The sequence below is a fragment of the Rhineura floridana genome, chromosome 3 (assembly GCF_030035675.1).
Source record: "Rhineura floridana isolate rRhiFlo1 chromosome 3, rRhiFlo1.hap2, whole genome shotgun sequence".
Classification (NCBI taxonomy): Eukaryota; Metazoa; Chordata; class Lepidosauria; order Squamata; family Rhineuridae; genus Rhineura; species Rhineura floridana.
Genome location: NC_084482.1, coordinates 151,765,279 through 151,782,312, shown reverse-complemented (window position 1 = coordinate 151,782,312; position 17,034 = coordinate 151,765,279). Strand labels below are relative to the sequence as shown.

The 17,034-nt window shown below is 41.7% G+C and overlaps 1 protein-coding gene across 6 annotated transcripts in view; it reads left to right on the top strand.

Moving 5' to 3' along the window:
* EEFSEC (eukaryotic elongation factor, selenocysteine-tRNA specific) overlaps positions 1–16,592 on the top strand; it is a 254,940-nt gene extending 238,348 nt beyond the window's left edge. For 3 of the 6 annotated variants that reach the window (XM_061622028.1, XM_061622029.1, XM_061622030.1), the window contains exon 8: positions 15,328–16,592. In XM_061622028.1, the coding sequence (XP_061478012.1) occupies positions 15,328–15,512 (185 nt within the window). In that variant the 3' untranslated portion in view covers positions 15,513–16,592. The remainder of the gene's footprint in view (positions 1–15,327) is intronic. The other 3 variants (XM_061622035.1, XM_061622032.1, XM_061622033.1) reach the window with 3 other exon arrangements.
* The last annotated feature ends 442 nt before the right edge of the window (positions 16,593–17,034 follow it).

Below are 17,034 nucleotides of genomic sequence, written 5' to 3'. Positions count from 1 at the left end.
TACTTCTCCTTGTTTTTACTGCTGGCAAGGGAAAATAAAACCTTTGCTTTAACTACTGCCCATTCAGCACTCCATTTGTCAGTTTGTTTGTTATGTGATAACTCTGTTGAATGCTGAGATACTGAAATGAAAGTGGGTATGCATACTCAGGGCACAATTCTACATTTCAAGTTTGAGTGGCAACAGAATAAAAGCCAGTGTAAACATTCAGAACAACATGCTGCAATTCAAGAATGAACCCCAGCTTGACCATCTCCCCACCACACCCATTCAAAAGGGAGTCAAGAAAGATGGAAAAAGCAGCCCAGCTGAGACAGAATTGAAGTTGGTGTGACCTTTCAGGACAGCATGCTGTGTTTTAAAAATGAAACCAAGATGAACCACAGCACTAAATTTCGAAGGGCCAAGGAAGTTGTAAGAATGAATGAATGAATGAATCTTTATTTTTACCCCGCCCTTTTTCCAAAACTGGAACTCAGGGTGGCTTACAAATAAAAACTACACATAAGTAAAAAACCGCAAAAATATACAATTAAAATAGAATTAATCTATTCGTGACATTAAAACCATGAAACATACACTTAAGATACTAAGACAATTTAAAACATTAAGAATAGGACCATAGAACAATACAACAGACCTTATGAGGCCCTATCTTAAACATCTTCTGGTCGCCTCATCTCAAAAAGGATATTATAGAGTTGGAAAAGGTTCAGAAGAGGGCAACCAGAATGATCAAGGGGATGGAGCGACTCCCTTACGAGGAAAGGTTGCAGCATTTGGGGCTTTTTAGTTTAGAGAAAAGGCGGGTCAGAGGAGACATGATAGAAGTGTATAAAATTATGCATGGCATTGAGAAAGTGGATAGAGAAAAGTTCTTCTCCCTCTCTCATAATACTAGAACTCGTGGACATTCAAAGAAGCTGAAGGTTGGAAGATTCAGGACAGACAAAAGGAAGTACTTCTTTACTCAGCGCATAGTTAAACTATGGAATTTGCTCCCACAAGATGCAGTAATGGCCACCAGCTTGGACGGCTTTAAAAGAAGATTAGACAAATTCATGGAGGACAGGGCTATCAATGGCTGCTAGCCGTGATGGCTGTGCTGTGCCACCCTAGTCAGAGGCAGCATGCTTCTGAAAACCAGTTGCCGGAAGCCTCAGGAGGGGAGAGTGTTCTTGCACTCGGGTCCTGCTTGCGGGCTTCCCCCAGGCACCTGGTTGGCCACTGTGAGAACAGGATGCTGGACTAGATGGGCCACTGGCCTGATCCAGCAGGCTCTTCTTATGTTCTTATGTTCTTATCTTCTAGTCCAAAAGCCTGTCGGAATAAAAAAGTCTTTGCCTGCCGACGGAAGGATAGCAAGGAAGGGGCCATTCGTGCTTCCCTAGGAAGAGAGTTCCAGAACCTGGGGGCAGCCACCAAGAAGGCCCTATCTCGCGTCCCCACCAATCGTGCTTGCGAAGGTGTTGGGACTGAGAGAAGGGCCTCTCCTGAGGATCTCAATGCCCGGACAGGCTCATATGGGGAGATACGGTCTGACAAATAGCCTGGACCTAGGCCGTATAGAGCTTTATAGGTCAAAACCAGCACTTTGAATTGTGACCGGAAACAAACTGGCAGCCAGTGGAGCTGTCGTAACAAGGGGATTGTATGGTCCCTGTAACCAGCCCCAGTTAGCACTTTGGCTGCAGCTCTTTGTACCAGTTTAAGTTTCCAAACAGTCTTCAAAGGCAGTCCCACGTAGAGCACGTTATAGTAATCTAAACGGGATGTAACTAAGGCATGCATCACTGTAGTCAAATCAGGCGTCTGAGGCGTAAGAGACAACTCAATCTGATACTCTTCTTGAACATTGAATGTTGCGATGAAAGTAAATGTACATTTCAGGATAGCATGCCGAATTTTAACTATAAATCTCAGCTCAAATGCTGTGTCCTCTTGAATGCTAGGCATTGCTAATTCTTATATATCTTGCCAGGGTATGTGCTTTTCATATAACTGCCAGCTCCCTTCACCACCATTAAGCCAGCATGTGATTTCCCCAGGAATACACAGCCTTCCGGACCATGTAGAAGGTAGTGGAAATAAAAATTTAGAGAAATCTTAGATGATTGTCCACACTGATCATCATCTTTCTTCATATTACTACATGTTAGCTGGGGCTGAGCCAAAATGCTTTCACTATGTCATTAGCAGAGTGCAAAGTTCAGGTCATCTGGGGGATTTTCAGGAGGCTGTAAGAGGGGGTGAAGATGGTGAGGAACTTACTCTGGGCATGATGGCTTTCTGGGTCCCCTAGTGGTTGGTGACACCCACCCCCTCAGGAAAGCATTGCCCTCACTCTTAATGGCTATATCATCTGTACTCAAGCAGACTAAAAACAGTACTTCCTGCCCTCACCTCAGGGAGGAATCCTGGGGGGAAATGGCAGCCACCTTCCAGAGTAAAACCTGGTAGTACTGGTTTCAAGGAATCTCAATCTCCGCCCCCCCCACCCTATCTCACACACACTTTGAGCCAGAAGTTCTCTTGTAAGAATATCACCTCAGCTATATTAGTGTAGCGACTGCTGTGTATACATGCCCCAAATTCTGTTCTTGGATAGTCTTATGTTTATAGTAATAAGTTTTTCTTTGTGATTGATCTTCATAACTAAAGTGTTTTGAGTACTCTGAGAAAAGAGGACCTGCATCTGAGGTAAAAAGATACCAACTCATTAGAAAGAGGTTTCATGTGAACAAGAGGGTCCAGATACGTAGTTTATATACACTGTGCAGTAGTTTTAATTTACTGTATATGCTGAATTTCTAAGGCTGGGAATGATTGGAGTAGATCCCATTTTTTATCTGTATTCATAATCTTAACAAAGCAGACGGTGGGGAAATCACTCTCCCGTGCTCAGGATTCTGAACTGAGAGAGCAACACCTTTCTTAGAATGAGTTTGAAAGCTCTTCTAGGAAGATAAAAGTATTGCATTATATAGCCATGCTTGGGCTTTCCTCATTCACTGACAAGTAGGGGTATACAGACTGAATTGCATTTAGAGATCATGAAATATGACATCTGAATTGACTCTATTTAAATTAGAATTGAATATCAATTGGAATTTTCAGTTCTTCAGAATATTTGCAGCATCCAAATGAGGTTCGTATGCAATGTTATAAAAGGCAATGCTAAAACTGGATGAATGTTTTGAACATCTAAGGTGATGTTGAGTTTCTTGTGTTGCAGAGTTCAGATAGTACTACTACAAGATTCCTCTTTCCCTCTTTCTGTAATTATAGTTGGGGTTTTTCAGCCACTTGGCTAGGCTTTCCGCACCCACCCTACCTGGGGTATAGGATGACGATTCCCATCTAAAGCTTGTAAGGATTTCACTTCTCAATTCAAGTAGCTCTTATAGGGCTGACTTACTCATTTCTGACTGGGCGGAGGTTTAAGGTTGTTAGGGTTCATTTTAAGGAAATCCTGTAACTGTGAAAAATGGCTGTGAATAATCCATTGTAAATGAGGACTCTGTTTAACCCTTTGCTTCCTTTTTGGATTTGTTCAGTTTTTCCTCCTTAGGGGGAAAGAGAGAGAGAGAGGCGTATAAGTCTAATTTTTCCATTTGAAAGCAAAGTATTTGCTTCCCGTAATTATTACTTCCAGTATCATTTTTTTTATTAATGAGTTTTATGCTCCTCAGTCAGTTTTCTGTCACATATGAATGGAGGTGGGAAGCAAGAAGCTGCTGTTGGCAGAGTTCTTCCAGACAGAATGTACAAAAGAAGTTAATTGGGCATCCCACTTACAATAGTGAGGGATGGCAAGATTCCTCATGACCCTCCAATAAGTAACATGACTCTAAATTCCAGAAAGGAGTCAGATAATGCACGTGCAGATGCTGGCAGCAAACTAAGAATAGGCTTTAGAGTTTCCTGACACTGGTGAGCATGTCTAAACTAGAGAGAGCAGTGGCCACGTAGTCCTAATGCAAAGTGGTGCTAAGCATTAGCCTAAAGAGGACTTTGCTGTTCAGCCGATTACCATGATATGATATAAAGGCCCAAGTCCTGTCTATGCTAGACTGCAGGGCCTGTGTAGGGATTATGATAAGCATGTTTCTGTTACTGCAGTTGATATAACTAAGGGCAAGGGAACAGGGCTGTCTGAACAGGCATTATTCCCATTGTATTCTGCACAGCCCCTAGCACATTGCTGATGGTGTTAAATATTACTGCTGTTGTGAGGTAGCCCTTTGAAACGATGGGATGGGTTCCAACTGCAGGGATATACATACGACTAAATACTGTGGCATGCCTGGGTGAGTTAGCCACACATCGGTCTGGTTCGGATGTAAAGGGCAGCCATGGTTGCTTGCTGTGTGAGTGAGCCACATGTTCCCCCTCCCCTCCTCTTGTATGCATCAGAGGAGTGGTTTGCTTAAATTACTATTAGTGAAAACAAGCCAGGATCTGAAATCACAGTTTGATCTTGGCATGTTCTCGTTAAGCATAATTTAAAAATATCACATTTCCTTAAGTTTAGATGTCACAGGGATTAGTTATGTCTGAACCTGGCCTTGGTAAATTCATAGTTTAGATGCTACTGTCCACGTCTTCAGTTTTGTACTAACATGGCAAACTAGATCTGCAGGAATCTCCTGTGGGACATGCCCAAAGATCAGTTTAACAAGCTGAGCATAAGGAGGTTGTATAATCTCCTCCTTTGGAGGTCTTCAAGGAGGGCTGGGTGGGCAAGTGGTACTTGAGATGTAAAATGACCTGCCTTAGGGTAAGGAAAAAGAATGGACAATGTGGTCTTTGGACCAGTTTTGTGATTCATTGAAGAACCAGCAGTCCTGGATCTAGTGCTTTTTTGCATATGATTACAGTTGTGCACAGCACTTTCAAGAGATACATTTAAAAGAGAACATTCCCACCAGTGTTTCATGGGTTTGTGTCAGTTCCCCTCCCTTCCAATTTTTGCATACTGGGCACGTGCCTTGTATCTCTTCCTGCTGCAGATGTCTACAATTCAGTATGCACCGCATACTGTTGCTCAGATGTTTGGGATGTACCAACACTAATAGTTTTCAGGGAATTTTCCAACCCATGCATTTGCTTGGGCATCATTCAGCATAAAAGGGACCCTTGAGATGGGGTTCTTGATGAATAGTATGAAATCTGTGTTTGAGTGCAACTGTCATCACATTAAATACTGGCACTTTTCATTCTCTGATACTTAATATGGTCAGTACACAGACTTCTCTTTGTGGGTTTGGAGCTCAGCTGTATAAATTTACCCCTCCCTTCTGTTGGAAAGCTCAGCCTTCACATATATTATGGCACCTGTTCACAATATTCTGATTAGTTCGTGGCTTGGCTGTTATCCCCTTTTCAACCTAGGCAGGCACAGAAAAGGTATTGGATTGTCTTACTTCTCCCAGTAAGTAGAGGTCAACTTTTTACCATTTTTCCATTAACTCAGCGTTTTTTGTTTGTTCGCTCTTTGCAAGGGGAGGGTGTGATCCTTTCCTTAAAAAGCTTGGCTAAAGGGCCAAGGAGAAAAAAGAGAGGTGAAGACTTCAGAAGGAGCTGTAGTCACTTTAGGAGACCTTTGTGGTATCCCAGGAAGTTGTGGAGATGCCAGCGTTAAGATAGAATGGGTGGACACATGAGGTCTATAAAATATTTTTAAAACTGAAAAATTGATGCTGAAAAACATGCAGATTAAACCCTGCAAATACTGATAAGTGGAAAGCAAGTGTCAGTGAGTAGTTCTTCAGTCTGAACGGGAGGGAGTTACTGTTATCAGGGAGAATGCTCTCTTCTTCCGTCCCCCCACCCTCCTTGCCATCCCTCATGTCCCAGTGCATAATGGGTTGGTTCAGGTGAAAACTCTCTTAATAAGGCCTGCACAATTTGTGACCTGCCAAGCTGAACACAGCTCATCAGCCATGTATTGCACCCGCCAGAGGCTCATTAAATTTTCTGCTTCTGCTACCTGACTCGAACTGCAAAAACAGAGTGGTTGTCAAGACCTTGGCAGGTCATCATCATACACACCTTGTAAGCTTCATTTGTCTTGGGGGAAGGGGCCACATGTTGTACAGTCCTGCCTTTTGAAGCAGTTAAGAGGTTGGGAGTGGGGTCACAATATCATGCACTCCTTCTTCTCCCCAGACTAACTTACCCCTCTGCTATCTTCATGCATTTAATAGATATCCTGATTTCAGATCCTGGTGAAGGTTGGTGTTCATTATGGGTCCCTGGAATATGATTAAAAGTGATAAGAGATTTGCTGCAAGGAAGGGATTTCATTATCCTGAGTCCATTTTCAGTCTCTTGAACTATGGTTAAAGAGAATCAGTATTATGTCTGCAGTGTCTCAATGGCCTGTTTGGCACGATACGGTAAGCCAAACTATGGTTTACTGGGACCCCATGAACATGTGGGCTCCTAGATAGGAGCTTGCAGTCACTTCACTCCTCCTTGATCATTTTTGCTCTCACACCGCAATGTTTGGCTTACCATGTTGTGTGAACCAGGCCACTGCACCTTAAAGTGGAGAAAAGTGTTTTTATATACAAGATGAAGTATTGAGAAATGTAATGAATGCTGTATGCAGGAAGAGAATCAACTGAATGGTCTCTGACTAAAAAGTTACAGTCTGTGGAACAGAATAAATGCTAGCGTACACATGGGAGCCACTGACATGATCTTATCCTTCAGGTTTTGATCTGTGAGTGGAAGTAATAGTTTGCCTAAGAACAAGTACATGATGTAGTCTCAGCTCTTGTGTCCCTTCTAGCCTATTACAAAATAGTAAGTGTTTCTTACAACAGAAAAGTGGGGTTCAGTTTTCCCCCTTTTTCAGCAGTGTTTAGTTAATTTATGAATACAGAATATTAGCATGGGGGAAGGTAGGGGATAATAAAACTGTTTTGCCTAGGCAGATGTTGAGTTATGGAGAAAACTGTCCCATCTAGTAAAGCCTCAAGAGAATGTAAAGGTCCAGTTTTAGCAACCTTTGGTTCTTCTGGCTAGCCCTGATTAAGGAGATAGGAAATATCAGGCAGTAGATGATGGCAGAGAAGAATTATTATTAAAAACAACCTCTGCCATATTTTGCAGTTTATTCCCTGAAGAAATAAAAGCTATTTTTTGCATGTGTGTAATTTGAATACCAAATTACTCTGGCTTCATATGATTCTATTCAGTTGCATACTTGTACTGAAGATGAAAATTTGCATTGCAATTATAAAAATCTGGGCTACAGTTTATTTTCAGAAAAGAGTCAAAGCAACCAAAACTAGATATGAGTTAGGAAAAGGTTGTGAAACTTAATAACAGTGGTGCAGAAACTATTCCCTGCATCATGAATAGCCAACGTGGTGCCCTCTATATGTTGTAGACTACAGCTACAATCAGTTCTGAACACTGGCCATGCATGCTGAACCTGACGGGGGTTGGAATCCATCAACATCTGGAGGGCACCGCATTGGCGTTCCATGCCCTTCCCTAAATTACCAGGCAGCTTAGAATTATTTTTCATGGGATTCATATTTCCCATTTTAAGTATACAAAGCTGATACCATAATGAGTTGTGAAATTCATTCATTCATTCATTTATATCCTGCCCTTCCTCCCAGCAGGAGCCCAGGGTGGCAAAAAAAAAGCATTAAAAACACTGTAAAACATCATAAAAACAGACGTTACAATACATTAAAACAAAACGTCTTTAAAAACATTTTTTTTAAAAGCTTTGAACACATTTTAAAAAAAAGTTTAAAACGTATTGTTTTTTTAAAAAGGTTAAAAATATGTTAAAAAGCAATTCCAACACAGACTGGGATAAGGTCTTAACTTAAAAGGCTTGTTGAAAGAGGAAGGTCTTCAATAGGTGCTGAAAAGATAACAGAGATGGCACCTGTCTAATATTTAAGGGGAGGGGATTCCACAGGGTAGGTGCTGCCACACTAAAGGTCCGTTTCCTATGTTGTACAGAATGGACCTCCTGATAAGATGGTATCTGCAGGAGGCTCTCACCTGCAGAGCGCAGTGATCAACTGGGTATATAAGAGATAAGACTGTCTTTCAGGTACCTGGTCGCAAGCTGTATAGGGCTTTGTACACCAAAACTAGAACCTTGAACTTGGCCTGGTAGCAAATGTGTAGCCAGTGCAATTCTTTCAGCAGTGGGGTGACATGTTGGCGATACCCTGACCCAGTGAGCAGTCTTGCCGCCACATTTTGCACCAGCTGCAGCTTTCGGACCAATCTCAAGGGCAGCCCTACATAGAGCACATTACAGTTATCTAGCCTGGAAGTTACCAGTGTGTGGACAACAGTGGCCATGCTATCCTGGTCCAGAAATGGCCACAGCTGTCTTATCATTCGAAGCTTGTAAAAGGCACTCCTAGCCACTGAAGTCACCTGGGCCTCTAGCGACAAAGATGGATCCAGGAGCATCCCCCAGACTACGGACCTACTCTTTCAGAGGGAGTACAACTCCATCCAAAGCAAGCAACTGACCATTTATCTGAACTCTGAAACCACCAGCCCACAGCACCTCCATCTTGCTAGAATTCAGACTCAGTTTATTGGCCCTCATCCAGCCCACCACCGAGTCCAGGCAGCGGTCAAGGGCTTGCATGGCCTCTCCTGATTCAGATGTTACAGAGAAATAGAGCTGGGTATCGTCAATGTACTGCTCACATCTCACCCCAAATCTCCTGATGACCACTCCTAATGGCTTCATATAGATGTTAAACAGCATGGGGGACAAGATGGTACCCTGTGGCACCCCACAGCACAACTGCCAGGGGACCGAAAGACAGTCACCCAATGCTATTCTCTGAAAACGACCTTGGAGATAGGATCAAAACCACTGTAAAACAGTGCCTCTGATACCTATCTCAACAAGTCAGCCCAGAAGAATACCATGGTCAATGGTATCAAAAGCTGCCGAGAGATCAATTAAGAGTAACAGGGTTGCACTCCCCCTGTCCTTCTCCCGATAAAGCTCATCCATCAGGGCGACCAAGGCCAGTTCAGTCCCATAACTGGGCCTGAACCCAGATTGGAATAGGTCAGGATAATCTGTTGCATCCAAAAGTACTTGCAATTGCTGCACCACAACCCTCTTTATCACCTTCCCTAAGAAGGGGGTATTTGCGACCATTTGGTAATTGTCACAGACCAATGGGTCCAGGGTGCGCTATTTCAGGAGCGGACGGAACACCTCCTCTTTCAGGGTGGCTGGAACCACTTCCTCCTGCAATGATGCATTGACCACACCTTGGATGCACTTGGTCAACCCCCCTCGGCAAGCTTTAATGAGCCAAGAAGGGCAAGGGTCAAGAGGACATGTTGCAGGCCGCATCATTGCAAGCACCCTGTCTATGTCATCAGACCACATCAACTGAAACCATTCCCAAGAAGTTGCAGTAGACATTGCACTGGACACTTCATTGGAGACTTTAGCAGACATGGATGGGGCATCAAGACTGCTATATGCTATATACTATATAAATATATAGTAATCAGGATCCTAGGAACAGGGTGGCATTTGTCACAAAGGAGCCTGCCATGTTTCCCTCTCTTTCTCCGACACGGCAGGAAGCAGGAGGAGCATTACAGGCTACCTTGAGCCTCATAAACCAAGGATAGTGTGTTGAAGGAAGCATCAGAACTGCTCCTAGAGGTACACAAGACTGTGGTCCACGAGTTATATGTCTGCTGTTAAGATTCTCCAGCTCAGAGTTGTAGTGCAGTGTGATCGCATATTGGTGCAAAGCTGATGCACCACCACCTTGAGGGAAAGCAGTAAGCCAGTGGAACCTACTCAAGTGTAATGATAGGTTGCGAGCTGTGATGTTTATATTGCTAACCCTGTACAAGTTAGTGTGCTGTATAATCATATATATGCCAACAGGGCTGCAATAACTATACATTTGGAGGCAAAATGGGTGGGAGAGAATTTGCTAAGCTTCTTGCTATCTACTATGCCCAATAATAATATTAATATATGTAGGTATTTCTGAGCAATGTGAGCTAGTTGCCTATTAGAACTTTGAGGCTAATTCTCTTCTTTGTCTTCTTCCTTTTTTTAAAACACATGGACCTTTTCAATTTAATCCATTAGCAAGTTGGCAAAATAAGGTAATTGTCCGAGAGAGGAAGGGAGAGAAATCTATTAACATTTGCTACAAATCCGAGTAGTACAGGCAGCACTTAATTAATGGAACAGATTTCTCACTATGTATTCAAGCTTACATAGTCGTTGTTCAACAGAGATTAGACCCTTAATGTAAGTAAGTTAAACTAGACCTCCATCTAAAAATATCCGTCATTTCAGCTATTAAGGGGCTGATGTCTTCTTTGGTGAAAGATATATTTTCCTTCATTTCCTTGGTCTTGTAAAATGTAAAGTATGCATTGTGTGTAATGTGAGAAATCTACCGAGGTAGATGAAACCTAGATTGTGCCTCCCCGCCTGTCTGCTTGTGCTTTCTCTCTTTGTGCTGCTCAGTGTCACAGAGCCTCTTCAGCCTATAGACCTCCTGGCACCAGAGTGGAAAAAAACCACCACATGCCATTTGTCAGGGTACGATGCCAGCAGTCACCTAATCTGTTTGCAGAATAAGGGCCATAAAATCTGATTAAGTAATTTAGATACCTAAGAGTAATACCTGAGCTGCTTTTGGCTGGCAGCCTGTGATTTCACTTCCTCTAGCTAGCTACCATATTTCTCTACCTCCTTTGCTTCAAAACATCTTGGAGATAATTCCCTACCTGAATAGGTGTGGAAGTTTGCAAATGAACTGCCCTTTTTCCTATATCCTGCCACCCTGCTCTGTTTCTCCAGAATACGGTGTGGAGCACATTGCTCCTGTGTGAAGCTTCTTTTACTAGACATTTGCTTTCCCCTTTGTGCTCTTCTGCTCTGTTCCTTTCTTCCCCATGTAAAACAGGGTTGACTTGGATGTTTAGATTTCTATCCACCCTGTCATGTACTAGTTACACAGGCTACCATTTTGCTTTCAGGCCCAGTTCAGTGTGCTAACTTTAACCTTTACATGGGCTGGGACTCTTGTACCTTAAGGACTGTATTTCACCCTATGAGCCCAAGTGAGGTCTAAACAGGCTTTGTTGTCCGTGCTATCTTTGCAGCAAATAAGAGTGACAGCAGGCCGGAGTACAATGGCCACTCCAGGCCTCTAGAGCCTCTTTCCAGCAGAGGCTAAGGCCTGGTTTACATGTCCTGTGAAATCATAGTTAAAAGCATACTATAGTTTAACATGCAGCTGAAGAGTTCTCACTCCTTTCCTTGCCTGCTTTGCCCTGCCACCAGGGAAAAAAGCCAAAGTCTGGCTTATTGTCATGCTTCAACCCAGGCTCATGGTTTGTTTCTCTCCAATCAAACCACAAGCAATAACAACACTTGGTTTCCGCTCATGGTTTATATGGGGAGAAACAAACCACAACCCCATGTTTGGATATCATGACAAGCAAGATGGGCTTGTTTCCCGACAGCGCAGCAAGAGCAGGGGAGGAGTGGAAGAAGACATTTTCAGCAGTGTACACCAGCATGCTATGCATTCACATTGTACTGTAGTGTCTTAACTAGGGTTTAATGTGACATGCTAACCAGGCCATTGACAGCTTCTTCTTTGCTTTCTTTTAGCAAAGGCTGTAATTTTATTTATATATATATATAAGAAGGGTCGCAGCGAGGGTGGGAGATGGGAGGTGCCCAACTGGATCTGTTTTACACCAATATTTCTTCTTAGTATAGCTATCTTACCCCAGTGTACACACATTTTAAAATACCCATATGCATGTGTTTGGCCCTAATACCCACACTTCATGCAGCATCAACGGTATACAGCAACAGTGTGTGTGTGTGTGGGGGGGCTGCCTATAAATATTTAAACTTTCGGAACATAAGTGGTATAGGGTACTAGAAACCCATCCTAAGCAACTTTTAGTTAAATGAGTAGTCATGTAAGAGTACATAAGTGCTTTTTCTTTACAAAGCAAGAAATCACAAAGAACTTATTCTTAGAATTACAAATATATCCACTGAGAGGTAATATAATTCCACAGCGAGGACTAGCTTCTTTTTTCTAGTTTTTCCTTCTCTGCCAAACAGACAGGTGCTTAAATAATTAGACAACACTGGGAAGCTTTTTTTAAATCTGCTAAACTAAGAGACCAAGCTCCTCTTATGCATGATCACACAGTATTGAACATCGGATTTGGTTAGCAGTCAAAACTAGTTTGTGAGATATGCAGCGTTCAAGTGATGAATGTTTGCTTCTGAAAACTGTTTTTTATAAACACTGCTACTTACTTATCACCACTATGCACCCAGTTGGCAGAGCTCATGATATAGGGCAAACTTGCATTTCTTGTTGCCAAATGTGACAGATTCTGCTGCTTGACCACTTGCTTACCCATGAGCTATTATTTGCAGGTGAAATGTGCATGTGTGGAATGAGGAGAAGCAGTAACTGTATTGCTATCCATTTGAGAATATTGCATATGGACAAAGGAACATTTTCACACATTACACCTAAGATGCTGCCTTTGGTTTGTATCCAGTGCTAGTCCTATTCAGAGTAGACCCATTGAAATTAAGGAGCAATAATTTAGCACTTTTTGCCATTGTTGCCTGCTGGTATCCTCTCAAGTTCGCTCATTTGGCCTTTCCCTTTAGATAGCATTGGGAATTGATCTCAGTGCATCTTGCCAAAGGCCACTCAAAACCTGGAGCTGGCATATGAAGATAATAAAATGTTTATGCCTATAATGTAAGGTGTGAATGCAACCAGTGTGTATTAGAACAGTATACTTGTTGGGAAACTGTGATTGGCTGCACCTGTTTGTTGAGCGTACATTTGGTGGCTAACAGATTTGCTCTACAATCAACCTGTGCTGCTTCTAGATTCTGCTAGACTACCACTCCCATTATTCCTGACAATTGTTCATGCTGGCTGGAGCTGATGGGAAATGGAGTCCAACACTATCCAGAGGAACATAGGTTCCCCAACCCTTGGATAATTTCAACAGGTTTTTCACATATTGGCTGCAACTCCCTTGAATGTACAGTCTGTGAAAAACCAGAGCTTGTCACTGTGTTATGTGGGAATTATGCAGGGCAAACCTGAGTTTGCTGCTATGTTAACTCAGTGAGGAGCTGAAGCCAGTCTCTGCTCCCTGACAACATCCAGTTGTATCTCTATGATATACATGCTTGCAAACTCATGTTTCTAGCTTTCACACTTCTGGGTGTACACTTAAAATATCTTCAGTGTATATCTTTAAATGTAACATAATGAATATCTTCAAATGTAATGTGTGAAGAGGTCCAAATTATTCATGTTTACTAGGTGGCTTTGAAATACTGTAATTTGGGAAAGGTTTTAACTTTGTCAGACCTTGCTTATTATCTTCGTGCCATTCCACATTTTATAGTAGTTGTAGATTCAATAAGGAGCTGCAGCCAATCACAGCACCCTGATGAGCGCGTCTGTATAATAAATGTTTGATGCATTGAGACTTTACATTTTAGATATTGTTGTTTGTCCTGTTCCTACTCATAGGAGCTTGGGGCAGAATCTGAGCAGTATACTAAAAAGAAATGTGTTGAGTGGTCCTCCAAGTTTTTCAGTAATACCTTCCATGTAACTTAACAGTTGCTTCATATCTTTTAAGTTATCACTAATATGTGGGAGGTTGGGCTCACATGATCATGTTTCAGTCAGGTGATCCACGGGGCAGTTTTCTGCCATGCCATATCTGAAAAATAGCCATAGGTATTGAAAAGCAAAAAGGTTTATAGACTTCTAGCCTTATTACAGTCAGCTTCTCCCTTCATTTAGGCCTTTGCAGCATGCTGTACCTACTGCATGGTGGACAAATCTGCCTGATGAGGATAAAAGAAAAAAAATATTTCTGGTGCTAAATTGCCACAATCAGCTGTGAATGGCCATTTAGTTTGTCTGCAATTGAACAGATCACCTATGCTTGTAGACGTCCTGTCTCCAGTAAATCATAAGCATCTCAATCTTTTTGTTGAGCCACGATATGAGAATCTGTCTCTGAATTTCAGTATGAGGGGAGAGAAGCTGATTAAGTGTTTGAGATAAAGTTATGTGACACCACAGGTTAGAAATACCTGAGCTGAAATTGGCTCATTGCCCAACAACGTTTTCGGAATATTCAGCTAGGTGGCACTGAATATGCTTTTAAGGAAAGTTCTGTTATCCACTTGAAGAAATAAAAGGTTTAGGCTCAAGAGCAAGCCCTGGACAGCACTTATTCTTGCTCTGTTGTTTTGATTAGAATGGAACTACCTGTTTATTTCTTTAAAAGTCTCCAGTGTGACAAGTTAAAATAAAGCCTTCAGAAGGGCATATTTGTGTTCTTACACCTATTACTTGAATGCTTATTCACCAGCAAAGTGTTTAAGCGAACAAAATTAATTGTTCCCACTGTCTACTCTTAAAAAATGGGAGTATAAAAAAGGCGAGCATAATAATTCATATGCATTATGTAGCGATACACTTTGGCATATACAGAATCACAGATATAAATTCACCATTGGTATTGCCACCCTTTTCTATGTGGTGCTGAACAAATGGTAGCAATTGTATTTTCCTGCTGAATTATAACTTCTATACCAATTTCCACCTTGCACCCATTTCCTGCAGTAGTCCAGAAGAGAAGCAGATGGTGCAGTTGTATTAATTCTTTTTATCAATTTTTCATCCAATTTATTAAAATCCATTACTGTTTGGCTTCTGAGCATTAGGAGATCTATAGCTGTGTCTGAATGTTGTCACTTAAGAGTGTAACACATGTTAGGAGGTCACTTGATGGAGTAATCTCTCACCAAAGACATTTGTACACATAGAAAACTAGCATTTTAGGGAGCAGTCTAGGCTAGAGTCTTTGTCTCTGACCTAATTTTTTGTATGCAGGAGTTTTGTTTTTTGAGAGCCCCAACAGGTTTGCCACCTCATCCTCTGTCTATGAGATCTAGGCCTTCAAATGGTAAAGATGACGATTCTGAAAGAGACATGGGTCTGCATGTGTAATATAGCCAACCTGTTTTCAGGAGATTTACTTATTTATCCTGTTAGTCAATGAAGATCTGAAAATGAGGTGACAGAATTGCCAATTTTCCCAGATTTTCTTGACTGCTGTTCTTACTTTGGAATCCTGCGGGGATGATCTCATGTTCAAACCACTTTGAGATTGACACTAATAATTTTGAAATGTTTGCCCAGAGGTTTTTCCTCTTTTAATACGTATCTTTATTCTTTTCAGATGGGGTGAGGCCAGAAACAAAGGCACTTCTGACTGCCATATCTAAGAAGAAGCCCAAGGCAGGGAAGGGAGATACAGCAAAAGAGGATGAAAGCAGCAAGGTTGACTCAGTCCAGCCTGTTCATATCACTCTTCTCTTTAAAAGATACATCTTTGATGAACAGAAGAAAATGATTCAGTCTTGAGAAACATCTGAAGTATGCTTTAAAGGCTGAACACAAAAATGACTTGCTAGGCATTTCCCATGGACTAAAGACCATTCTTCTTGGCCTGAAGAAGGCTTCAAGATGCTTTATATATTTCTAGCTTTGCTGTTCCAATCTGCTATGCTGCAGGTAGATGGCACTTGTTGAAATTGTTAATTCACAGCTAATGCAAATACTTTTGTGTAGTTTATATTTTATATATTAATTTGAACTTTCTGATGTTTTTTGATAGTCAGTGAATCAAACCAGTAAATGAAATTTCACCAGCTTGACTTGATGTGAAGGCAAAATGTAAACATTGTGCATGCTGGAACTAGATTAGATGTTTAAATTCTTTTATGTTTAATAATCCAAACGCTGTGTTTGTAAAGCAGGGATTATTTTGTAAGTGGAGGTTTGTACCTTGAGTACCATTTATAACTGGCTTCAGTGTCAGAACATCCTTAGGGATGTACATAATTTCATGGTATATGTTGTTAACCTTTGCTGTTCAAGGGTTTCAGAGCTGCTTTTGTATAATGCTTCTGTACAAGCTTTCTGAATCGGCTGGTTAATGTTTTCCTCTAGGAAAGCTGAGAAAATAAGCAACTTTGAGCTACTGTTAAGACATTCTGCTGAACATGAATGCTGCTCAGTGTCTCTGAAAGCATCTTAATTGTTTAATTTAACTAAAAATGGTTTGAGGTGGACATTTGTTTTATTTAAATATAAAGATAATAAATTGTACTTATAAGGTTTTTATGCAGTCATTTGGTTCCACATTCTCCTTCTCTTCTCTAAGCAGAGTCTGGAGCACAGGTCAACTCTCTAGGCTTTGGCTCCCCTAATGTCCACAGTAATGTGAATTGCCTACATTTTGTGTGACCTCTGTGTATGAGTGGGCAGCAGGGCTGGGATAGATCATCCTGACAGTGATGTGGACAGCGAATAGAAACATACTGAAATCTCAAGCACCAACTGGGACTGCTAAATCAATGTAATCCCAGTGTTGCAGCTGTAAGAAAGTTCAGTAAATTGATTCCCAAGTGATGTGTGACACTTGTGAGTCTTGTGAATGTCGGTTCTCACTGTATTGTGATTATTGGGAATGATAGTTTACTAGCCTCCATAGTTGGAGACAGGATGCTTCTGAATACCACTCATTGGAAACCTCAGGAGGGGAGAGTGCTGTTGTGCTCAAGTCCTGCTTGCAGGCTTCCCACAGGCATCTGGTTGGCCACTATGAGAACAGGATGGTAGATTAGATGGGTCGTTGGCCTATAGCAGGCTCTTCTGATGTTTTTATAAACTGCATTTTTAGAGCTGGTACTGGAACAAAATAGTTAGCATTTCTTTGGTAGATTCTTTTACAGAAATGTTTGTGTAGCTCACTGGTAGAGCTTTGCATCTAGAAGGTTCCTGTTTCAATCCCTAGCATCTCCAGGTAGAGCTGGGAAAAACTCCTGTCAGAAATCCTGGAGAGCGACTGCCAGTCAGTGTAGACAATATGAGCTAGATGGAC